The sequence below is a fragment of the Schistocerca cancellata genome, chromosome 2, assembly GCF_023864275.1.
Source record: "Schistocerca cancellata isolate TAMUIC-IGC-003103 chromosome 2, iqSchCanc2.1, whole genome shotgun sequence".
Taxonomy (NCBI): domain Eukaryota; kingdom Metazoa; phylum Arthropoda; class Insecta; order Orthoptera; family Acrididae; genus Schistocerca; species Schistocerca cancellata.
In genome coordinates this window covers 1,048,414,843-1,048,441,282 of record NC_064627.1, presented here as the reverse complement: position 1 = coordinate 1,048,441,282, position 26,440 = coordinate 1,048,414,843, and the positions used below count along the sequence as shown (strand labels likewise).

At 38.2% G+C, this 26,440-nt stretch overlaps 2 protein-coding genes across 2 annotated transcripts in view; one reads left to right on the top strand and one right to left on the bottom strand.

Annotated features, from left to right (window-relative positions):
- Positions 1 to 15,193, top strand: part of LOC126163028 (solute carrier family 23 member 1) — a 249,748-nt gene extending 234,555 nt beyond the window's left edge. Inside the window, exons 9-14 of the mRNA XM_049919899.1 lie at positions 752 to 891; positions 979 to 1,126; positions 10,364 to 10,443; positions 11,071 to 11,212; positions 11,305 to 11,425; positions 14,840 to 15,193. Coding sequence (XP_049775856.1) covers positions 752 to 891; positions 979 to 1,126; positions 10,364 to 10,443; positions 11,071 to 11,212; positions 11,305 to 11,425; positions 14,840 to 14,924 — 716 coding nt within the window. The 3' untranslated portion in view covers positions 14,925 to 15,193. The remainder of the gene's footprint in view (positions 1 to 751; positions 892 to 978; positions 1,127 to 10,363; positions 10,444 to 11,070; positions 11,213 to 11,304; positions 11,426 to 14,839) is intronic.
- Positions 15,194 to 20,356: 5,163 nt separating this feature from the next.
- Positions 20,357 to 26,440, bottom strand: part of LOC126163027 (integrin beta-PS-like) — a 258,145-nt gene continuing 252,061 nt past the window's right edge. The window contains exon 16 of the mRNA XM_049919898.1: positions 20,357 to 20,905. The gene's annotated coding sequence lies outside the window, so the exon portion shown is untranslated. The remainder of the gene's footprint in view (positions 20,906 to 26,440) is intronic.

Below are 26,440 nucleotides of genomic sequence, written 5' to 3'. Positions count from 1 at the left end.
TCATATGAAGTGCAAAATTTCACATTCATGAACATTTAAAGCAAGTTGTCAAACTTGGCACCACTTCAAAACCTTATCAAGATCTGACTGAGTATTTGTGCAACTTCTTGCAAATAGTATTTCATTATAGATAACTGCATCATCTGTGATAAATCTGCAAGGTCATTTATATACAATATAAACAGCATGGGTCCCAGCACATTTCTCTGGGGCACACCTGAAGTTACTATACCTTTGTCAATGAATCTCCATCCAAGTAACGGTAACTTACCACATCCTCTGTACCAAAAAGTCCTCAATCCAGTCACAAATTTCACTTGATACCCCATATGATCAAGCTTTTGACAATAAGCATAGGTGTGGTACTGAGTCAAATGCTTTTCAGAAATTAAAAAATACTGTGTCTACCTTCTCCGCTTCCTCCTGTCCGGAGCTAAAAGTTTCAAGTTCCTAATTAAGATATGACACTACTGCTTCAGCATCTTTACCTAGTTTACTTAATATATACAACTATTGTACCACCTTCAGTATAAAAGATATGCAGTCATCATGTTAATGAATTAAAGACAGTGATAGACAGTATGTAAATGAAGTTTGTTCCTGTAATGGTTTACATATAGCCATACTTATTTGTTCATAGAGAGGGTGTAATATTTGCTTTAACTTACTGACTTGTTTCACATCATACTGGAGCCCCCTCAACCTATGAACATGAAACCATCTCAAACACACACATATGGGTATGTTTCAGCTGCTCCACCTCCACCTGTACATGCAGTGAACAGAGGAATAGGCACAGAAGGACTGGGAACAGTGCTAGCAGGTCTCTGGGGTAGTGGTAATGGGACCAATACATTTGGTGAAAATGTAGGAGCAATTGGCGTTACTAAGGTAGGTGTAGAATTTATATGTACTTGTGTTACATGTTTCAAATTAAGTGGCACTTTTAACTGTACTTTGAATGTTATTTACTTTCAGATTGGTAGCCGAAGGGTTATACAGTATGCCTGTGTATTAATGTTATTGCAAGGCATCATTAGTAAATTTGGAGCAGTTTTTATCATCATCCCAGAGCCTGTTGTTGGTGGTATATTTTGTGTTATGTTTGGAATGATTGCAGCTTTTGGTAAGTTTCACAATAAAGTTTATTTTTGATTTGAGCACGAAAAAACTCTGATGATTAGAGACATTGTTTCTCTGAGCAAAAAAATTCTTGTCAGATAAATGACACAGCACATACTTAATGATTAATGGAAAATCTCATATAAAGATGTGAAACAAATACTAACAAAGAGATAGAGGGGCTGGCCAGTACTTACATCAGCTCAGTACAGCCGATAGATACACATAAAACAGAACCGAAAATTTACGTTCCTAGCTTTCGGAACAAATGTTCCTTCATCGGGGAGGAGAGAGGGGAAAGAAAGGGAAGAAGGGAAAGGAGATTCAGTTACTCACAACCCAGGTTATGAAGCAACAGGGAAAGGAAAATAGGGAGGGTAGCAAGGATGGAGACATGGTTGTCAGAGGGAAGCCAAAGATATTCTACTGTAAGTACTGTGCCAGCTTCAAACCAAAGAGGATGCATACAGAAGTAAAGAGGTATACCTCTATACCTATACTGATCAAAAAGCATTGGTTTCCTTATTCAGTCCTTTTGCATCATTACCAGATAAAGTGGCACATCACACCCAACATTGGGCTCTTTTTCTTTCGCATTACAACTCCAAGATTCATTTTCACCCTATGAATCAACTCACAAATATTGATACTTTGTCCCACCTGCTGGCCAGTCTGGACCCACGATTTGATCAGGAGGAACTGTTGAGTTTCCACATTGAGGGCACCACACAGCAGACAGTTGATGGCTTTCCTATAATTAGCACATCGATTGCGAAGGCTGTAGTTTGGATCCCACTTTGCAGAAGGCTGTAAAATTTTCATCACAAGAGTTCATGAAATTTTGTGATTCTCATGGTGTCCATCACATCCTCACCCCACCATTCCATCCACAATCGAATGGTGAGGTGGAATGCCTAGTGTGAATGTTCAAAACTCGGATGAAAAAGTATGTTGCCAACTCTTCATCTGACATTTTTTTAGATTGGTTTCTCCCCTCATACCATTTCAGGCTGTTCAGTGATAAGAGCCCAGCAGAGCTACTCCATGGGTGCCAGGGGAGGACACTACCATACCTCTACATCAGACCATACAGCTGCCACATCTCTTTTGGCTGGGTGTGGCTGCCTGAGCACGTCACTTTTGGATGGTACCCCAAATGGATATCAGCTGTCATCACCAGATTTTTTTTTTTTTTTTTGGGGGGGGGGGGGGGGGGGGGAGCATCTCTGTGACATCTGCACAGATGAAATCTTCTCAGTGCACCATGATCAGCAATGCTTCAAATGGACAGCTGGGCACCTCGTGATGTCACACCGTTCCCTCTGAGCCTGCCCATGTCAGGCATAACATCACCTACTGCTGCTGGTTCTCGACTCCTGCACAGGCAGGGGCATCCATTCTTGGTTGCCAAACCAGCAGTTCTTCTATTGCTTCTGACATTGGTGTCAGAAATTCTGTCACCTGTTCCTGAGCAACTGCTGATATCCATGTCATCAGCACTGGAACACAGTCACTGGAGCCAGTGCCACAGGCTCACACAGAAACTGCCCCGGTGTTGCCATTTTTGCCATATGGTTTGTCATGGGAAGGTGGGCACAGTATGTTTCCCTGCCTGAAGCACTTCAGACTGTATGCTCCCATTGCAGCATGCCATTTTAGCCAGAGCCCAGTGAACAAGGAGGACAGCAGGACCTCTCAAGAACCCATTATCTCCCTAAGAGATGAGTAATGCAGTGACACGCCCACTTACTTTAAAGAGACTACATGTGCAATAGTGCTATGTCATTCACAGAGGATGCCTCAGACTTCTTTGTGTGAGATTGCCATCAGAGCCCACGATGGGCCCCAGTCTATTTAAGGCTATCCAAGATTTGCTCGGCCTTAGTTCGGTATGTGTATTGCTACAGCTCCTCATATATGTAACTTAATCCTGCTCAATGTTGTACCATAAATTATTTATTTTCTACCCAATTCTGTTCAGTACCTCCTCATTAGTTACACGATCTACCCCTCTAATCTTCAGCATTCTTCTACAGAGCCGAATTTCAAAACCTTATTCTCAATTCTGTTCTTGCCTGAAATGTTTGTCATCCACTTTTCCTTTTTTTATGAGGCTACACTCCTGGCAAATATCTTCAGAAATAACTTCCTAACATTTATATTTATATTCAGTGTTAATAAAGTCCTAATTTTAAAAAAATACTTTCCTTGCTACAGCCAGTCTGCATTTTACATCCTCTCTACACCATCCATCATCAGTTATTTTACTGACCAAATAGCAAAACTCATCTATTACTTTTTGTGTCTCAGTTCCTTATCTAACTCCCTCAGCATTGCCTGATGTAATTTGACTACATTCCATTATCCTTGCTTTACTTTACTTTTTGTCATCTTGTAACCTCTTCCCAAGACACTATTCATTCCACTTAACTGCACTTACAAGCCCTTTGCTGTCTCTGATGTCATCAGGGAATCCGTATCTCAATTTTTCTTCAGTTTCTTTTACTGTTTGCACAATGTATGGATTGAATAACATCAGGGATAGACTACTACTATGCATTACTACCTCCTCAATTGCTACTTCCCTTTTATGTCCTTTGACTCCTGTAATTGCAGTCTGGTTTCTGCATAAGCTGTGCATTACCTTTCTTTCAGGATTTTATCCCTGTTTCCCTCAGAATTTCAAAGTATGTTTCCCAGTGAACCTTGTCAAAAGCTTTCTCTAAGTCTATAAAGGCATAAACATAGGTTTGCACTTCTTTAACCTGCCTTCTAAGGGAAGTTGTTGGGTGTATTGTCTTACAAGTTCCTGCAGGTCTCCATAATCCAAATTGATCTTCTCCAAGATTGGTTTCTAGCATTTTTCCATTCTTCTGTAAATAATTTGGGGCAGTACTTTGCAAATATGACTTATTAAACTGATGAGTTGGTAGTGTTCACTTCTGTCATCATCTGCTTTCTTTGGAATTGGAATTATTACTTTATTCTTAAAATCTGAGAATATTTCACCTGTATTATATATCTTGCACACCAGGTGGAATAGTTTTGTCATGAATGCTTTTCACAAGGATCTCAATAATTCTGAGGGAATATCATTTACTCCAGGGCCTTGTTTCAACTTAGATCTTTCATTACTCCACCAAATTCTTCTTGTAGCACTAAATCTCCAGTCTCATATTCAGTTACTTTCTTTCCTCTAATTATACATCTCCCATGACCTTGTTTTTGTCCTCTGGCAATTCTTGCTTAGCCATTTTGCATTTCCTACCAGTCTCATTTTTTATGCATTTATGGTCCCTTTCACCTGCTTTATTTGGTTAATTTTCATATTTTCTCCTTTCATCAATTAGATGCAATATCTTCTGTGCTGTCCAACAATTTTGACTATGTGTGGTCTTTTTACCCATTTGATTCTCTGCTGTCTTTAAGTATTTCATCTCTTAAAGCTACACATTCATATTCTACTGTATTCACTTTGCTTTTTCAGTCGAACATTGCCTAATGCTGCTTACGAAACTCTCAATAGCCTCTGGTCCTTTCTCCTGTACCAAACCAAATGAATTCCAAAAGTGCATCATGAGATGAATAATTCAGAATTCACAATTAAACCAAGTGTTACCCGTGATTAAATTACATTCTGTGCAAAAGTCTACCAGGCAGGTTCCTCTTTCATTCCTTTCCCCCAGTCCAGATTATCCTATTATTTTTCTTTTCCTTCCTTTTCCTATTATTAATTTCCTGTCCCCCATTCTAATTAAATTTTCGTCTTTCTTTACTAACTGAATAATTTCTTTTCTCTCATAATGCATTCTTTCAATCCCTTCACCAACTGTAGGGCTAAGGGTCATATAAAATTGTACTAGTGTGGTGGATATTGGCTTCAGGAGTATCTTAGCTACAATGAAGCTTTTGTTATTGTGTTCATATTAGTTTACCTACATTCTTATTTTCTTCTTCATTATTAGACCTATTCCTGCATTAGAGGCCATCCATAAATTATGTCACACACTAAAAGGGAGGTAGAAGTCAACAAAGTGTGACGTTATGTGATTTGGGGAAGGGAGGGGGGGGGGACTAGTCATAAGCTTTGTGACATTAACTCTATAAATATTTGTTTTGTATTACAACTCTAACAAAAAACTTTAAAACATTGCCAATTCTGTCACTATTATTTACTAAGGTTTTAATTTGTTTGTATCACTTTTTGGCATGCAGCAACTACACAGTGTGATTGTTGTTCACACTTGCTGTACTTAAGGTGTTGCATATTGGCTGCCTCCGACATATGACAAAAGTCAATACTGCCATTAAGACTGCCCCTGTTCAATATTTTACATGCTTACTTTTAATCGCATGAAGAAACCAAATGGGACATACAGGAAGACGCTAAAGATATTAGTATGCAACTGAGTGGAAGCCAATTACCTCAAACAGTACCTAAATCAGCGCCTAGTCAGAACACTACAGGAATAAAATTGTAATATTAGACTCTGGGATTAAATAGTATGCTGTTAGCATGCAATGCGGCCATGACGATGGATGTAGCAGCAAAAAGAATGGCAGCATTAAGTAAAGACATTCAACAGGAAAGAAGCATACTGAAGACAAGGATCAGTGCAGCAAAGTGACAGAAAAAAGTTGTGATTCTAAAATTTGTGAAAGTAATTCCAATTTAGCAGCAGCTCTTAAAATTTAAAATACAGTTGGTAGACCTAGAGTAGAAGAAATTCAATCTGGTTTATGTGAAGTCACAAACAAAATTGCAGTTTTTGGTGGTGCAACTGATGATGAATGTCACAGTGAAATTATAAGGTACTGCAAAACAATGGACAACTTAAAAGCTAAATATGTACACAAGGCTATACTAGCAGTCGATCAGGGTTATGTTTAAGACTCCTTCCCAAACATGTCAATACAGAGGGGGGGGGGGGGGGGGGGGAATGTGGTAACTGTTCCTGTTAAATTGTGCAAACCAGAATCTACATTTCACATAAATCATAAATATGGGAAATTCTGTATAATTGCTATAAGTAACCTTGAATCCCGAGCTTCAATTTTGGGCTCCAGCCACATATTCTTTTTATCTATGGATGATAAAGCATGTGTGATACTACAGCAGAAAATGCTCAAACATCAATATTAATGCACCTTGACTACTGTGTGAAATAACGAGATCATGATTTCAAGGTCGCTGAAGGACTTAAACTTATTCCCTCTGTTTATGCAGGTACTGTAATAAAGAAAGATGGTGAAGGAAAACCTGAAGCTGGGACAGACTGTGGGCCTACATTCTTAGTGATTCATAGTGGAAAATATTCTTCCTCTAATGCAGAGACTCATGCCACAGAAATACAAAGACTTTCTGAATTACAGCTTTGACTGGTAAGTTGAATGACTGAAGGAAGATACAAGACGAGTTAGACAGAATTTCCATTTTGTGTTTTGAATGGCAGCTAGCCCTAAATGTGGAAAAATGTAAGTAAATGGGAATGATTAGGAAGAAGAAACCTGTAACGTTCAGATACAGTATTACTAGTGTCATGTTTGACACAGCTAAGTCATTTAAATATCTGGGTGTAATACTGCAAAACAATATGAGATGGAATGAGCATGTGAGAAACCTGGTAGGGAAGGCAAATGGTTGACTTCTATTTATTGGAAGAATTTTAGGAAAGAGTGATTCACCTTTGAAGGAGACCACATACCTGTATAGCACACTGGTGCAACCTATTCTTGAGTACTGCTTGAATGTTTGGGATCTGTACCAGATCAGATTGAAGCAATTCAACGGTGAGCTAGTAGATTTGTTACCAGTAGGTTTGAACAACATGTAAGTGTTACCGAGATGCTTCAGGAACTCAAATGGGAATGCCTGGAGGGAAGTGACATCCTTTTTGAGAAACACTGTTGAGAAAATTTAGTGAACTGGCATTTGAAGCCGACAGCTGAACGATTCTACTGCCACCAAAATATGTTGTGTGTAAGGACCATGAAGAAAATATACAAGAAATTAGAGTTCATGTGGAGGCATATAGACAGTCATTTTTCCCTCACTCTATTTGTGAGTGAAACAGGAAAGGAAATGACTACTGGTGGTACAGGGTACTCTTTGACATGTACTGTATGGTGGCATGTTGAGTATGTATGTGGATGTAGATGTAGGAATCTGTGTGCACTCTGGGACGAGTGAGTTATAGTTTCAGTAGTGCAACATTTTAAAGATTTTGACTTGGATGCTATTTACATTGAAGCAAATGTTCCAGGAAGAAGTGCATTTAATAGAGTGGATAAACTGATGACACCTCTTAGTTGGGAAATTAGTGGTGTTGTTTTAAAACAAGACAGCTTCAGTTCACACCTTGATTCCAGTAATTCAACTACTGGCTTGAAGCTAGAAAAACAGAACTTTGAGAGTGCAGGCATCATGATGGCTATTATTTGGAGCCAATTGGTCATTGGCTACTATCCTGTGGTTGTGAAATGCATTGTGCCAACGGATATCAGACTGGACATCGTATAAGCTAGGACATTGAAAAATGATGCTACTTGGTATGCAAATCATGTATGTGAATGACAATATTTTTTACAAAGTGTAAAATGTGAGGTTTTCACATGTTGCGGTGTGCAACTATCTAGCCTGTGATGATTATTATGAGAGGGATTTTTTACAACCACCTGTTTTGATTAAGCAGTCTTCAGACAGATACGTAGCCACAGGAAATGATGACTCTAAAGGTAAATTTGCTGCACTATTACTGCAGCTATCTTTGGATCTCCAAGAGCCCTCACATTTGAACCAAATTCTGATTGTGGGCTATTGCTCCAGTGTCAAGGTGCACATATCTAAATGATTGTGTGGCATCTGTGGCCTATATTTTTCATCAGACAAAAACATTAACTGACACATGGAATCACATAAGAGCCAATAAGAGGTTTTCCCCATCATGAAGACTCATCATCAAAGAACTGCAGCTAGATGGGCCAGGGAAGTCCTTTGTTTGATGAACAATGACTGTTCTATATGGCTGGATGAAGACAGTGTGGACACATTGAATGTTCCCAACACTATCTAAATCAAGAAGTAAGTGACTGGTATGCCGATCATAAATAATATAAAGGAATGGGTTCAAAGCCCCTGGACACATGATGATTAAATTTTGTATCATTCAGTGGTTTTGTAATGTTTTGTGAATCTTCTAAATTGTTTGACTAATTCTTGATTTTATGAAAAAAGATTATATACAGAAATACATAAATAATTTTGGAAGTGTTATTTTTATTTAATAATTTTTAAATTTAAAACTGCAAAGTATGTTATGTCATACCAGGGAAGGGGTCACTCAAATGTGACTGTCTATGGTAAGGAGAGAGAGGGGTTGCAGCAGAAGGGTGGGGAGGGGGGGGAGCTCCAAAACAATCATGAAAATGTGTGAATTGTGTCAATGGCCCCTTACTCCTAATTAATTTTATTTAGGCTGGCCAGAAGTCCTGTTCTTCATGTCACTACATTTAGTTTAAGCCTGTACATTTTCTTTTTAATTATCTGTCCTTCTTTCCTGATTAAGGAATCTAGCTCCATATTGTGACCTGTAGAATGCTAGTTTTGTTTTTCATGATGAGTATATCCTCTTGAGTAGTCCCCTCCCAGAGATCTGAATGAGGCTTATTTTACTTCCAGAATATTTTACCAAAAAGGATGCCATCATCATTTAACCTCGTAGAAGAGCTGTATGCCCTCGGGAAAAACAACAGCTATAGTTTCCTCTTGGTTCCAGCCATTCATAATACAACAAGGCCATGTTGTCTGTTTTTTTAAGGTGAGATCAGTCAGTCATCCAGACTATTGCTGTTATGACCATACGGATATACAGACAAAATAGCAACCAAGTAGACAGAAAATTATAACTTGTTTATTCTGGAATGACATTACTTATATGCATCTCACTAAGTCATCCAACTGTGGTGAATTAGTTACAGAAGCATAGGAAGACTCCTAAAGGTAGCATGAGGACTGCTGTCTGACAGTAGACTATCATGGCTAGTCCCATTGAAGATTCATTGTCAAGCAGTAACACAGTAAGGTGTAGCACAAGGCCTAAGTCTGGACTGAGATGGTTATCCATTAAGCACAAGGAATAAAGTCTACCTAGTTTAACCACAAGTCTGGTGTCTGTGTCTGCCAAGATGAAAGTTGCTTACCATATTGGTGATAAGCACAAGTGTACCACAAATGACGAACTTTGGAGCAGTCGGTGTAAAGCCTGGAGTGTACCCCGATGAGCACTGGCTGAATTATTGCCTTGGTGGCTGTACGCAGTGCGGACTATTTTCAGGCACCTGATCTTCATTGGGGTAAATAGTTCCGCACTGTCTGAGCCTCCTGTCATTAAAATAAAAGCTGCCTATTGGTGAGGGGAGCACCTGCAGTAGTGGCATTTTGATATTCTGCTGATAATAATCTATTGTTGTTGTTGTTGTTGTTGTTGTCCTGCCCTGCTTTGTGATGTGACCACCCAGAATTGTTGTGCCCATTTCTCATTGATGTGGCACTCTCAGGCTCATGAGTCAGCAACCCATTGCTTTGCTGTCAGACTGCACAATGGACTGTAACAATTGAACCTGCACCTACCGAAAAGGCTGCTGCCTCTCTTCATGGACCACATGTTTGTCTGGTATCTTCGAAATACTCCCTTCTGTTATTGTTGTTGCACTTGTGCTACATCTGTCAGTATAATTCAGGCACTCAGGCCACCTCACCTTAGCATGGTCCATGACTCATAACTTAATACTTAAGTTATGGAAGCTCATTGTCACAGTTCCAGTATGTAACGAACACTAGTTCACTGCATGCTGACAGACAATGAAGCACAAGTATATGTATTACAGTACTATATTCAAAACTGCTGAAGATGGCATTAATCCTCACTACAAGAACTATGAGCTACAAAGAATGAAAACAATAAATAAAAATAATGAGCCCTGTTTTTAAGACATGAATTTGCGCTACCAAACTTCTTACAACCACAATTGAAAGCTATTTCACTACGAGTGTCACTGAAACTGGTTCACTGCACATGAGCAGAAAGTGAATCAGATTGTGAGATTGTAATAAAATTGGGTAGCATCATCCAAAACTTTTAATATAGAGATTATCATAGAGTCATTAGCTCTAAAAGTATTTTTTAAGTGTGTTCCATGTAATAAAGCTTATGACCTCAACTAAAATACTACATTGTTTCAGGGTTGTCTGCACTTCAGTATGTAGATCTAAATTCATCAAGAAATCTATATATTCTGGGATTTTCTATCTTTTTCCCATTGGTACGTGTACAGAATGCAGAATTACATTTTTTAAATGTTAAGTTTCATTTAGTGAAATTAACAGTTATTAATATAGAATGAAATTTTCACTCTGCATGGGAGTGTGCACTGATATGATGATTTGGAGGGTAGGAGATGAGGTACTGGCAGAAGTGAGGCTGTGAGGACAGGTGCTTGGGTAGCTGAGGTGGTAGAGCACTTGCCTGCGAAAGGCAAAGATTCTGAGTTTGAGTCTCGATGTGGTACACAATTTTAATCTGCCAGGAAGTTTCATATCAGCACACACTTCACTGCAGAGTGAAAAGTTCATGCTGGAAACATCCCCCAGGCTGTGGCTAAGCCATGTCTCCGCAGTATCCTTTCTTCCCAGAGTGCTAGTTCTGCAAGGTTTGCAGGAGAACTTCTGTAAAGTTTGGAAGGTAGGGATGAGGTACTGGCAGAAGTGAGGCTGTGAGGACGGGGCATGAGTCATGCCTGGGTAGCTCAGATGGTAGAGCACTTGCCCACAAAAGTCAAAGGTTCTGAGTTCGAGTCTCAGTCCGACACACAGTTTTAATCTGTCAGGAAGTTTTAGTTACTAATATGTTTCTAAAGAACACTGTATTTTGTATGTATTTCATGTTACAGGTGCTTTCAAAATGGATGGTAAAGCAGACAAATGCTATTCAGACAGGAAGTGAAGTTGCTGACAGCATATTTACAGTGTTATGTAGCACAAGTATTTTGGTTGGTGGTTTTGTAGGCTGCTTTCTTGACAACACTATTCCAGGTAAAGCAACAACTGGGAACTGTTTATATTGCCTGGCTTTAATCCATTCATTCATGGAACTAATATGATTAATATTTGGTGTTAAATGGCAGGTACACCAGAAGAAAGGGGACTGATTGCTTGGCAGGCTGAAATGAATCTTTCAGCAGAAGGCAGTGACAGTGATGCACCCAGTACATACGATTTCCCAATTGGTATGAGTGTCTTGAGGAGGTAATTTACCAGTTTTCTTAAACATTTTATGAGACTGCTAATGTGGTAAATATAACATTCCATTAAGTTCAGGCTTTGCACTTCCAGACTTCATGAATGTCTTATCAGCTTACAAATGATTGAATAGTTTCTCAGTAACAATAGTTAATATCTCACAATCTGGTTCATATTTCTGTAGTGTTTACAATTTGATTCACAGTCTTTGCTTGGAAGCAGATCTACAGATTTTTTTCACTAGTGCAGATTAACAGAAATGCCAGTATGTGTTTCAATCTGTTCTTTGAGAACCTTGAGGAAGCCTCACCACAGTATGTGTTTTCATGTATTATTTTCATTCCAGAATTAATTTTCACTGTGCAGTAGAGTGTACGTTGGTAGGAACTTCCTAGCAGATTAAAACTGTATGCCAGACTGGAACTCAAACATGGGACCTTTTTCTCTTACAGGCAAGTGCTCTACCAACTGAGGTATCCAAATACAACTCATGACCTTTCACCAGTACCTCACTCTTATCTTCTAAACTTCCACAAAATAAATCAGTGAGGGTGGTTCATGAATCATGCTTGGATAGCTTAGTTGGTAGAGCACTTGTCTACAAAAGGTAAAGGCCCCAGCACTGAGTCACAGTCAGGCACGTCCGCCGCTCGTGGTCTCGCGGTAGCGTTCTCGCTTCCCGAGCACGGGGTCCCGGGTTCGATTCCCGGCGGGGTCAGGGATTTTCACCTGCCTCGAGATGACTGGGTGTTTGTGTTGTCATCATCATTTCATCATCATCCAGGAAAGTGGCGAAATTGGACTGAGCAAAGACTGGATAATTGTACGGGCGCTGATAACCACGCAGTTGAGCGCCCCACAAACCAAACATCATCATCATCACAGTCAGGCACACAGTTTTATTCTTCCAGGAAATCTCATTATCTTAACTGCTCATTTTTGTAAAACATGTTTTCTTTACTTCCACTGTAATAATATGATAACAGAAAACAATGAGTGGATCTACATAAAATAAAATAACATAACATTATTATTAGTGTTACATACAGAGACAGTACTGTACCCGTCCAAACATCTTTCAGAAGTGAGCTACATGGTGCAGTGGATTTGAAACCCATCCAGCCATCTAGATTTAGATTTCCTGTGATATTACTAAAGAACTTAAGGCAAATAATAGGTTAGTTCCTTTGAAAATAATACGGCTGATTTCATTTTTCATCCTTCTCTAGTTTGAGATTGTACTCAGTCTCTGACAACTTAATTTTTTATGTAACAATAAATCCTAATCTGCTTTCCTTATTTACTTACTTTCTTTTGGGAAGAATATTATCAAGTGATTCACATGGACAATTGGTAGGAGCAAGCAGAGCATAGGCATTTCTGTAATTTCCTGAACAAGTGATGCACTCTTGTTATCATGTTATATATACTTTTCAAGTAAAATTTTAAGTTCATCCAGTTGCTTTCTACCTTTCCTCTTTCATATTTTTATTATTATTTTCTGTTGTACACTGTAATTTTCATCTAAATCTCCTTTGCATATGTTGTTATTCCCTATCTTTCTCTTATTTTCTTAACTTCATTCCACTAACCCACTTGTGGATCCTAGGAAAGCTCCTTCCAAGCAACCCATGAAAAGGTTGGCAAAAGAAGGCCATGGCCATAGCCCTGATCTGTTTGTATGTCTGCTCTTCTCCCACCTCTGTTACATACAATGCATTTTTCACTCTTATGAACTCATGCATGATGTTTAAGCAGTAATCTCTGTCTGCATATTATCCTTTCTTCCACCTTTAAGCTCTCAGGTTTTCAAATCTCATCTGATGCAGTCCCCAACAATCAGTCCTTCCTTCTCATCCCGTACAGTCAGTCAGTTCTGGATGACTTTCCCGAAATCTACCCCCTTTTCTAGACCTCTCCAGTCATTTTCCTTTACCACTCTTCATTCCCCTTCAACCCTTCTGCCTGAAGAAGGAGCCACTGGCTCCAAAAGCTTGCCAATTATGGTTGGTTGGTTGGTTTGTGGGGGCTGAAGGGCACACACTACAAAGGCCATTGGTCCCTTGCAAATTACAACCATATTTTATGTGTGTGTTCTGCTACTGCTTGGTGAGTAGATTTTTTTATCTATCCAATTAAATAATTTTCTTTTAATATTTTGCCAGATTTAACTTTAACTGAACTCTTGCATCAGCAACTTTTCTCTAAACTCTTCAGTGTTCTTCCCCCCATCCCCCCTCCCCTTTTTCCCATCAAAGTATGAATAATTATTGTTGTTCTCCTTCATTTTGCAATTATTGTTTCTACCTCTTCTCCTCCTCCTCCATCTCCTCCTCATTTTCTCTACCTGTTCTCCTATAATTATTGTTTCTGTTTGTTAAGACCTACTTCCAAATTCCTAAGTCAACATGCAACTTATTTTCCCTCCTAGCTGCTCCTTGTACATATCTCGCTATTGTAGCTTCTGAGACATACATCCCCTTTTGTTCTACAGTTTTAAATCTCTGTTGTATGCTTTTTTCCTTTTAAGATACTAAAAGGGAAATAGTAGCCCCAACTCATTAGGATTCTTAAAACTTAGAAAGCTGCTGTCAGCTACACTTCCAGAAATATTTTTTTTTTTAATTTCTGTAGTGTATATAGAAATAATATGACTTAAATATCATGAAGAGCATCCTGAATGGAAGAATAAAAATGCAGATGAAATAAAAAATAAACTGAAATAAATTCAGCTACTTTATAGAAAAAACAAAGAGTGTGAGTTGATTCAGCAATTAACATGTTAGAGTCATAGTTGGGAGGAATAGGGGTCAGATACCCATCTGGCTATACAAATTTAGGTTTCCCATTGTGTCTCAAAATCAGTTAAGCCAAATGTAGGAATGGTTCCATTAAAAAGACCACAAGTAATTTCTTTTTTATATTTGTCCATTCCCAACTGATAATCTGTAACTAGCTACCATGTCACTGACATTATTTGACAATCTTACATAGTATCCTTTCATGCAAGACAGTACAGTTGGAATAGATAATGAATCATGTAAAAATAAAATGTAGAGGGTAAGAAGCATATTTGCTTACTGTTACACTATAGAAAGATGACAATGAATTCTGAAAATGAATAACAAGTTTGTCATTGGATTGGTTAAAATCAGAAATTCAGATAAATATAGTGTATTTTCCTGGAAATGCTTCACATGTACCTTATTAAAATCTCTCTCTCTCTCTCTCTCTCTCTCCTTCTTTTTTCTTTCTGGAATTTACCTAGCAAAATTATATTATCACAATAAAACAAGTACTCCTGAAGTTCTTAAATGTTAACGGCATTAACAGGCATCACAAAATGAATAAAATGAAATTGCTTAAACAATGAAATCTTGATTCCAGACAAAATGTGTAATTATTATATTTCTTTTACAGGTGGACTTGGACATCCTATTTGCCATTTTCGCCCACATACAAACCAAGAACCTCTAAAATGTGCAGCAGGAATAAAATCTACTAATGGCACCCTGAAGTTCATCTCTGATGCTTCAAACAGACTGAAATCTTTTTTTACCATCTCCATTTTCTTGCATTTAAATGTATTGTTAAGTAAAACTCTCCACTAAGACAATGCTCAATTGAACATGACGTCAACCCACTAATTTATAATACAGACGAATTTGTGGTTCTTGATTTATTATGTTCGACGACTACATACTCGCTTATGGAGGAATAACTTTGTTACCTAAGATAGTATGAAACCTTGATTTCAAAAATAAATAAGAGTACTCAAAAATAAATAAGAGTACAAGTTATTAAGTAGTTTTTCTTGTACCATAATAAATAGTGAACAGACTTAAGTTTCGCATAGATAAACTTTTCATTTCTTTTCTCCTACAAAAACAATGTTCAAATGAGTGTGCAATTAATGCAGATAAGTAGGAAAAACAATCCTACAATATATTCTTCTGATATCAGCAGCATGGGAGCGATCTGCATTATTATGAACACTGAATAAATTTTCAACTGCCAGGATCACTAAAATCACTTATTCATACAGATGACCAGTTCTGGCAATTCTCTGTTGCCATCTTCAGATCTGCAAAAGATGGGATGGAAAATACTAGGATACAGCAGCTAACATAACAGCACATATAATTATATCCAAAATTTGCAATACATGGAATAGCAACATACCTATGTTTACATCATGATTACACTTGTAATCAGTGCAATAATATGTGTGTACACTGCTGTTCTCTCTCTCTCTCTCTCTCTCTCTCTCTCTCTCTCTCTCTCTCTCTTCTTCTTCTTCTTCTTCTTCTTCTTCTCCTTCCTTTTTTACAGCTTCTAGTATAGCTCATGGTTCCAACAAGGACATACATTTTATATCACCATTTATTGTACCATACAGAATGATCCTACAGCCTTTAACATACTATGATTGGCCAGAGCATTACGACGACCTACCTAATATCTGATACGTCCACCTTTGGCACAGATAACAGCAGTGATGCATTGTGGCATGGAAGCAATGAGGCTTTGGTAGGTCACTGGAGGGAGTTGGCACCACATCTGCGCACACAAGTCATCTAATTCCCGTAAATTCTGTGGAGGGGTACAATGGGCTCTGACGCCATGTTTAGTCACAATCCCAGATGTGTTCGACTGGATTCAGATCTGAAGAGTTGGTGGGCCAGCACATAAACTGGACTTTTGCCACTGTGTACTTCAAACCACTCCATCACAGTCCTGGTCTTGTGACATGGCGCATTGTCTTGTTGAAAGATGCCAATGCTGTTAAGAACATTATTGTCATGAAGGGGCATACACGGTCTGCAACCAGTGTATGATACTTCTTGGCCATCATGGTGCCTTGCATGAGCTCCACTAGATCCATGGATGCCCATGTGAATGTTCTCCAGAGCATAATGGAGCCACCGCCAGCTAGACTTCGTCCCAACATACAGGTGTTATAGAGCTGTTCACTTGGAACAAGACAGATTTGCGTCCTCACATTGGCATGATGGAGACGGTAACAGTAACATTTTGGCACTGTGTCAGTCACCAGTGCCGATGGTCATGTGCCCTTTTCAGTCATAGTTACTGATGTCATTGTGTTAACAGTGACACATGCATGGGTTATCGGCTGCAGAGGCCCTTTGTTAGAAGTGATTGGTGCACTGTGTGTTCAGACACCTTATACTCTGCCCACCAAAAAAGTCTGACTTTAATTCCAAACAGTTCAATGCCTGGCCTGTTTTACCAGTCTGCTCAGCCCACAACACACAACATTTGTAATGAGGGATAGCTACTGAACCCCATGACATCTGGATATGGTTTCACCTTAGTTTTGCCATGTGTTGAATACGCTCACCACAGCACTCCTCAAACACCCAACAAGTTGTGCCATTTCCAAAATGCTTGTGCCAAACTTCCGGGCCATCACAATTTGCCCTCGATCAAACTCAGACAGATTGTGTGCCTTCTCGTTCTACACACAGACAACTCGCTAAATGATACCACATGCACTCTGCATGTGTATGACTAGCAGTAATTCCTCACCAGGTGATGCTGTTATCATCTTGACGGGTTTATATCAATAGTATGTTGGTGGTCATAATGTTCTGGGTGATCAGTGTACATCTAGTGTTAAGGACCACGAGGACAAGATGTACAGAAGCATAGAGACATTTGTTTTTCTGTCACTTTCCTTGTGAGTAGAACAGAAAAGGGAATGACTAGCAGTGTAAAAGGTACCCTCCACAATGCACTATGTGGTGGCTTATGGAGTACATATATGGATGTAGATACCACAAAATACTTTTTGTTGCAAGCTGCCAAGTTATGTAGTTTTCCTCTACTGCCTAAAAACCACAAAAGGTGACAAATTAAACACAATTTAGAACCCTTGAGCTATGAAACAGAAATCAACTAGTAGCTGCTACATTTAACATGGAAATCTCGATTTCTTTAGTATCCTAGGTGACAAATAACTCTGAAATCATTAGAAAAAAAGTTATTGAATTTTTGTTCTTCAGTAACTATTTAATAATTTCCTTATATCAAATACAGATGATTCAACAATACCCAAGAACATGTACATGCACATCTCTACTCAGACCAGTGTGAATTGCAAGGGAGAGTATTGCCTCTATGTGTGCTGCGATTATCTAATCGTGTTTGAATGGTCCTTACAGGAACAGTATTTACGGACTTGTAGTGCATTCCTAGGTTCCTCACTTAATACTGTTTCTCTAAACTTTGAAAGTAAGTTTTCATAGGAATATATCTGCTTCACAATGACTGTCATATTTAATTCATTTAAAATAACTAAATTTGAAGGTATGTTGAAGACTTGTAGGACCAGACAACTAGTGCTAATCATGAACCCTATTATGTAAAATACCTTTTTGAAATATGTAAATTCTGAAAGCAGTTCTTTGTATTAGCATTCCAAATTGATCATATGTGCAAATGATCAACAACTGCAAGTTGCTTGTAATGCAACAGATGTTGAGCAGTGAGCAGCAGCCATAGGAGCAGTACCATCCGCTTGTATATAGAATTTAGCAGTAACTCTTTCTTTGTTGTCTACATTCAGGAGTATTTTTTTATTTATGTGTTTGTTGATTTTTGCAAGCATTATGTTCACACATTAGATCTTAGCCGTGCACAGTAGCTTAGCCATCTTAAGTCATATTTATGAGAGTGGTTTGTAAAGTTCTTGATATCACCACGAGAGGTCAGCACTAGTGCAATGAGTTGTTCACGTGATATTCATAGGACTGTTGCCTGTAAACACGTGCCACATCAGTGCTCTTGGAAGAGAGGTGTGGTGGTGACGTGGCTCTATTGTTGTTCCCACGTAGTGATTTGTGAAGATGGAAAAAATCGAGATTCAAGCTGTGATTAAATGCTCCTTAAAGAAAGGTATGAAAGTAAGGACATTCATGTAAATTTCCAGAATACACTGGGGGACTTTGCTCCTTCATATTTAATTGTTGCCAAGTAGACAAATGAATTCGAATTTGCTCAGAAGAAGGTAGATGATGATCCGCGCAGTGGTCGGCCAAGATGTGTCACTACTCCAGAAATCATTGCAAAAGTGCACAAGATGGCCATGGAGGATCACCGACTGAAAGTGTGTGAAATTGCTCACGCTTGCCAGAAGTCATCTGAAATGGTATATCACATTTTAACTGAAGAATTAGAAATGAAAAAATTATCTGCAAGATAGGTGCCGCGACTCTTGACACTGGATCAAAAACGCATGAGAACAGACAAATTGGAACATTGTTTGGCCTGTTTTAGTAGAAATGAACAAGATTTTTTGTGCCAGTTACTGGAGAATACTGTGCTAACCCCCTGGACAAATTGCAACAAAAGATACTTGAAAAAAGCCGTCTTCCATCAAGACTGCACGCCCGCACACATGTACCATAGCCATGGCAAAATTACACAAACTAAGGTATGAATTGTTGCCACACCCACCTTATTCACGTGATATGGCTTTGTCAGACTTCCATCTCTTCCCAAGACTGAAAATTTTTCTTGCTGGAAAAAGATTCACTTCAAACGAAGAATTGATAGGCAGAGCTGACAACTATTTTACAGGCCTGGAGGAAACTAATTTTCAAGATGGGATCAAGGCAATGGAACATCATTGGATCAAGTGCATTAATCTACAAGGAGAAAAATAAAAAAGTTTCAGTGATGTAAGTACTTTTTTTCTACTCCATTCCGAGAACTTTTCAAACCACCCTCATATTGTGTCTCAAATCTGTTATTTAGACTATGAGGTCAGATAAGCTAAAGTTTTGGAATACTTTCAAGTACTTAATTAGTTCCTTCTAATACCAAAATTGAACAAATGAAGGAGTTACTTGTTACAGGAGCTTCAATATTAGGCAGATGATTAAACCGCTCCAGAAAGAGTAACTAGGTTAGGAAGCAGGCCCAGTGAGAATACCTGTCTCTTCTGTTGACAGACCATCCTTCATTCTTTTTGGTTGTTCATGCGATGAAACAACAGCACATGATTTTTAGTGTCAATCCCAGGTCTGTGTGTGGCCCTCAAATTGGAAGCTGTGTGGAAGGCTGATGTGTTTTCGGTGCACATTTCTTCACCTGTGCTACTGAGTGAAGAAATTTAGAGTCCCCCGTATTAGTTCATACATGTTGCTGAAGAAGCTACTCAGATAGCAGAATATATGTAGCATGTACCTGAGGACTGTCTTAAGTTAGCCCCCCCCCCCCTCTCTGTTTACTGGATGAGCCATGAGGTAGTATACTCTGTAGACACAAGTAGGTCAGCTGCAGTTATAGAGGGGAGCAGACATCATTGTAGCATAATAGAAACATAATTTAAACCCGATATTTAATACAAATGAAAAAGTGCAACAATTAAGTTCTAGACGACTGATATATTTTCATAAACCACACATAACAGCCTAGAGACTTAACTAGTCACAACAAAACAGCCACCCAAACACATACACCAACAGCAACACCAGCATGTAATGGTGCGTAATGGTTACTGCAGAGTAATCACTCTTCCAAACAGCATCCCACACAAGCAAACCAATTGCTTTTTTGCTTGTTGTTACTGATACTTTAGGTACTTGGGTGATGCACAGCTGTTTAAAATGAGTGTGTTGATGTAGTCAGGGGGTTGAGCTGTGTGCATCTGCTTTCATGTCCCACAGCTAATTCACTGCAAATAATAACATGTAGCTATGATCCTGCAGTCAAACTGTGTATGCCCTGGCTAGAATTGTGAGTTAATAAAATACACATAAATACAAAATAAAAGTTAAATGAATAATTTAACAACAGATGCTCTATTCAAACATCTGTAATTGAAGTAGACAATATAGAATTATATTGAATGAGGTTTATTCAAGAAAGGTCATCCAATAAATGGGAAGTGTCCACAATAGTCAATCAAAATACAGACAGAAAATACCCTTATCATTGCAGTAAAGTTGTGTTGAGAGTGTTATGAGAATGGTAGCAACATCCCCAATGTAAACAGTCATCAAAGATATGCAAAACTAATTCCATTTCATGCTCATAATACACAAAATATACATCAGCTCAAAACATTTCAGAGTTCAACATGATGATTCGCAAATTGAAACACACAATACAATGAATAGTAACTCATACCCTGTCTATCTTCAGTTCTGTAATACAAGCGGAATAAGTTAGAGTCCTACTCTGGAACACATTTGGATCTCTCGAAATATAAATCCCCTCAAAAGTTAGAGTATTGTAGCGGCCATTCACTCCCCAGAATTAATCACCTACATTAGTGAATCATGCACACTGCCATAGGGAGGTCTTTCTTCCAGCACTTGACACCAATTGTCCAGAATTGCACCCTTGAGCTCTTCACTTGAAAAATCCCAGTCCACTTGACTCCCAAAGTGTTCCATTACTGTCCACTTCTCCATCGGCTGAAGGCTATCCCCATTAAAGCTATATTTTTCTTATGTGCTGCAGACATAATTTGATTTGTCTTGGTCAGTCTTCCACACTAAACTTTATATTACAACAATATTTAAATAAAAGAACTGTTATAAATATTTGGTCACACTCAGAACATTCACAATAATTACAAATAAACAAGGTAGTATTGGTCACACTCAGAAAACTCACAATAATTACAAATAAACAAGGTAGTATTCTTGTGCAAGTGCACTCACATTAAAAGTCAATGAATTGCCATTAAATATTATTTAAAAAATCGATTATGCCATCTTGCAAAAGTGTCCTTTGGTTCTCTTTTCAGTTGTTTACTAAATAAAAACACAAGTATGACAAAATATGACGTATTGATGCTATGTTCATTTGGTGTGTATAATGGTCACTGTCTTGAAAGGGGGATACAAGATGAACATCAAGAAAAGAAAAATGAGGATCATGGAATTTAGTCAAATTAAATTAGGTGATGCTGAGCAAATTAGTTTAGGAAATGAGACACTTACAGTAGTAAATGAGTTTTGCTATTTGGGAAGCAAAATAACTGATGATGGTAGAAGTAGCGAGGACATAAAATGTAGACTGGCAATGGCAAGGAAAGTGTTGCTAAAGAAGAGAAATTTGTTAACATCAAGTATAGATTTCAGTGTCAGGAAATCCTTTCTGAAAGTATTTGTTTGGAGTATAGCCATGTGTGGAAGTGAAACATGGATGATAAACAGTTTAGTCAAGAAGAGGATAGAAGCTTTTGAAATGTGGTGCTACAGAAGGATGATGAAGATTAGGTTGGTAGGTCATGTAACTAATAAGGAGGTACTGGATAGAATTGGGGAGAAGAGAACTTGGTGGTACAGCCTGACTAAAAGAAGGGATTGGTTGGTAGGACACATTCTGAGGCATCAAGGTATCACCAACTTAGTACTGGAGGGAAGCATGGGGGAAGGGGTAAAAATCACAGGAGTAGATCAAGAGATTAATGCAGTAAGCAGATTCAGAGCAATGTAGGGTGCAATAGTTACTCAGATATGAAAAGGTTTGCACAGGATAGAGTAGAGTGGAGAGCTGCATCAAACTAGTCTTTGGACTGAAGACTATAATATATACATAAAAAATATTGTAAATCAATAAATAAAATAGAGACAGAAACATTGCTTTCAGGGATTATAGTTACAGTGCAATGCTCTCACCTGAGATATAGTTTGTTGAAATCGCATGAAATGATTAAAAGTTGTTAATTCAAAGATTCATTTATTACATGTTTATATAAGTGAAATATTAACTTCTGTTAGTTTAAAGATACTGAAATGCTGTTGTGTCATTGGATGTGCCTCATTTTTCTGAGATCACAGATGTACTCAGATTCTTTACCTCTTTCCACTGACACTGCTCATCTCTTCACATGACTGGCCGGAAACTGTTAAGTAGCCAGGCTGACTGCAGCGTGCCATGTCCCCTGGGCCTGCTACCATTCAGCTGTGCAACAACTTCATCTCTCTTCATTACCAGGTCTAGGTGGATGAATAACTCATCCACATACTTGTAATGTTGCAAACACTTTCTATTTTAGAAGTAGTTGTTTAGGATGATAGGATTGGGACAAAAGAGGAACAGTTTATTTATTTCCATGTCCATTTATTTTTTCAAAAGTAAAGGTCTATGGCTACTGAATGGAAGTAAGATATATGGTGCAAAGAGGTAACGGGGAGGCAAGAATGAATGAACTGGAGAAGGATTGGTATTTTAAAAAAAAAATAAATAAATAAATAAAAAAAAAACCTTCCACTGAACATGTAAATATAAAGATTCATGAGCCACCCAACTGACAGGAGTGATTACATATGAATGTGGTTGATGCGTTGCACTGAACGCAACATGGTCTACACCTCAATGTTTCCAGTAAGAAGTTGTCTGCTGTGACTAATTTCCAGAAGCGTTCAGTATAAACAGAACACCGCTTGCCCAAACCCTGTGATTTATAATACATTTAAGGTAAATGTTCCAAGTGACAGAGCTGCTGAGTAACTATAAATACGGTTGCAACAATAAATGGACAAATCACTCATACGATCCCTCCTAGAATACTGCTCAAATGTGTGGGACCTGTACCAAGCAGGACTAACAGGGGGTATTGAACATATACAGAGAATGTCAGAATGAATGGTCATACTGGGCATGGATGCGACAGCTATAAAGGAACTGTCATTGCATTTCCACTCACACCAGGGAGAAGACGCGCCCAAAAGAAGGCAGGTGTTGATTTTCAGACTGTTGCCAATCATTGAAAGCTGGATAGTCCATGAATAGTCGTACCCTCTCTCTTTGGTTATGATTAGTCTCTTACGTTAGGAGGCCAATAAAATTTCACAAATATGTGTACTGACACCGATGTCCACAATAAATGGAGGCACCTCTCCTCCTTCAAAACCTAGTCTTGCCCTGAAGAAGGCCTTTCTAATACCATCAAAACTTTGGTTTCATAGTTGGCAATTGAAGTATTTTATGCAATGACATGGTGTAACACATAGAAGAACAGCTGTGGAAGCCTATGTAGTTATGGCAGTGACCCTTGTGGGTAGGAAATCTACCATCACATACAAAAGCTGGAATTAATGAGGATGTGTACGGTGAAACTGCTGAAAGTTCTGGTGTTCCTCAAAAGGTGCCAAGATCACCATGTCACCTGAAATTGATCGGATACAACAACAAATTGCAACAGTAGAACAAGCATTTATGGTTGTCATCAAAGTTACCAGCAAGTAATTGAGATAAGAGTGACAAGCATCCCTGTATGGAGAAAGATTTGGTCAGCAGTCAACTGAAAAAGAAATTTGAGGATCTATCAGTGAGTGAACTACATACACAGACAAGTCTTGGTATCTACATCTGCATCTATACTCTGCACACCACCATGAGGTACATGTCAGAGGGTACGTCCCATTGCACCAGTTATTTAGGGTTCTCTGTGCTCCACTCACATATGGAGCACAGAAAGAATGATTGTTTGAATGCCTCTGTGTGTGTAGTAATAATTCTAATCTTATCTTCATGATCCCTTTGTAAGTGATACATATTGGGTTGCAGTATACACCTAGAGTAATAATTTAAAGCCAGTTCTTGAAATCTTGTTAATAGACTTTATTGGGTTAGTTTACATCTACCTTCAAGAGTCTTCCAGTTCAGTTCCTTCAGTAGCTCTGTGACACTCCCCACAGATTAAAGAAACCTGTGACCATTCCTGCTGCCCTTCTTTGTATATGTTCAATATCTCACGTTAGTCCTATCTAGTATGGGTCCTACACACTTAAAAATATTATAGAACTGGTTGCACTAGTGATTAGTAAGCGATTGATTGCACTTCCCCAGTATTCTACCAATAAACCAGAGTCTACCACCTGATTTACAGACAACTGAACCTATGTGATCATTCCATTTCATATCCCTACAAAGTGTTACACCCATGTATTTGTACAAGTTATTCCAGAAGTGACTCACTGACATTATAGTCATAGGATACTTCATTTTTTCATTTTGTGAAGTGCAAAATTTTTACATTTCTGAACATCTGAAGCAATTTGCCATTCTCTCTACCACTTTGAAATCTTATTGAGATCTGACTGAATATTTATGCAGCTTCTGTCAGATATTACTTCATTATAGATAACTTCATCACCTGCAAAAAGCCTGCTTTTGCTATTAATATTGTCTGCCAGGTCATTAACATAAAACATGAACAGCAAGGGTCCCAACACACTTCCCTGAGACACAGATGATGTTACTTCTACATCTGATGATGACTCTCCATTCAAGGTAATATGTTGCGTTCTCCCTACCAAAAAGTATTCAATACAGTCACAAATTTCACCTGAGACCACATATGATCGTACTTTTGGCAATAAGCATAGGTGTGGTACTGAGTCAAGTTTTTTTTGGAAATCAAGAAATACAGCATCTACTTCATTGCCTTGATACAAAACTTTCAGTATGTCATGCGAGAAAAGTGTGAGTTGGGTTTGACATGATCAATGTTTTTGAAATCCATGCTGGTTGCCATTGAGGAGGTATTCTGTTCAAGATACCTCATTATGTTTGAGCTCAGAATATGTTCTAAAATTCTACAACAATCAGTGTCAAGGATATTGGATGGTAGTTTTGTGGATCACTTCTACTGCTACCCGTCTTGTAGATGGAAGTAACTTGTTCTTTTTTCCAAGAACTGGGCATGGTTTCTTGTTTGAGGAATCTACAATAGATTATAGTTCTAAGATAGGCTATCTCAATTCCTGATTTTCCAGTAGTTGTTCATCTTGTTTTCCTGCTATGTTTATCTATTTGACATGAGATACAACTGTCAGTATTCTAACAAAAATTATGTAAGGTGTTTGTACAACTACACTGGATAATTTCGATATTGTTCAACTTCAAAGAAATATGGGATGCTTTTAAGTAATCTGTTGCATCCTACATCCTGGATGATGGTAAATAACTGAAACTGATGCTTAATGGGACAAATAAACAGCTGATGGTAAAAATGCATTTTATAAAATACTTTATGGCTGTTGACCCTCACCTTAAAGGAACATTACAAAGATGTGAGTGTCTCAGCTTTTGTTAAGCCTGCAGCAAAGTTCAACAATGCAATTTGCTGTGCCACTTCTACTAAAAGTGACTATATTGTTCTCATAGCAGGATCAGACAATGTTTACTGCAATGAGGCCAATGAGTATCTAAAAAACTGGTTGTTATCTTACAGCTGCTGTCAACTACAAATGTTATAGTGATGAATCTACCTATGAGGTTTGATCTGGCAGACTCATCTTGTGCGAATAGTGAAATTTGACAAATGAATGAAAAATTAAAGCAATCTTGTTCAGAGTTTTAAAACATAAGACTTTTCAATGTTAACAATTATGAAGAAGCTAGGAAACTGGTGAAAGAGGCCAATTCCAATTGGATTTGGTCTGACAAATTTCAACCAGATTTGGCCCAACTCTAACAATACAGAAGAACTCAATACACATGTGGAAGTTCCTTTACTATGTAAACAAATTAGTTTTAAAGATGCTTCACCTGAGAATGCATGCAATAGTAAATTCATTATGCATTTGAACATTGGAGGTCTGTCTGAAGGTATGATCAGCAAGTTTTATGATATGCAATTTCTGTTATAAAGTATGAAGCAGTCAGTAAAGGTAATACGTCTAAATGAACATTAGCTTAAAACTGAAGATATCAGTCTTCTCAACAAACTTCCAAGCTACAAATTGACCATCAGCTTTTTTAGAACAAACGTGTATGAAGGCCCTTGCATATTAATTAATTCCTCAGAAAACGATGAAACCAGACAGAATTTTAGCCATCTAAATGACACACTTACTTTTGAAAACTGTTGTATAGAACTTAAAGAATATAACACATTAATCCTCTGTATATATCACATATATATATAAGCTCTGTGTTCTTATATAAATTTGAAACTCTGTTACATAAATTAAAAACTGAAAAACTGCATAAAGAACTAGTTATATGTACTGACTTCAACAAAGATGTATG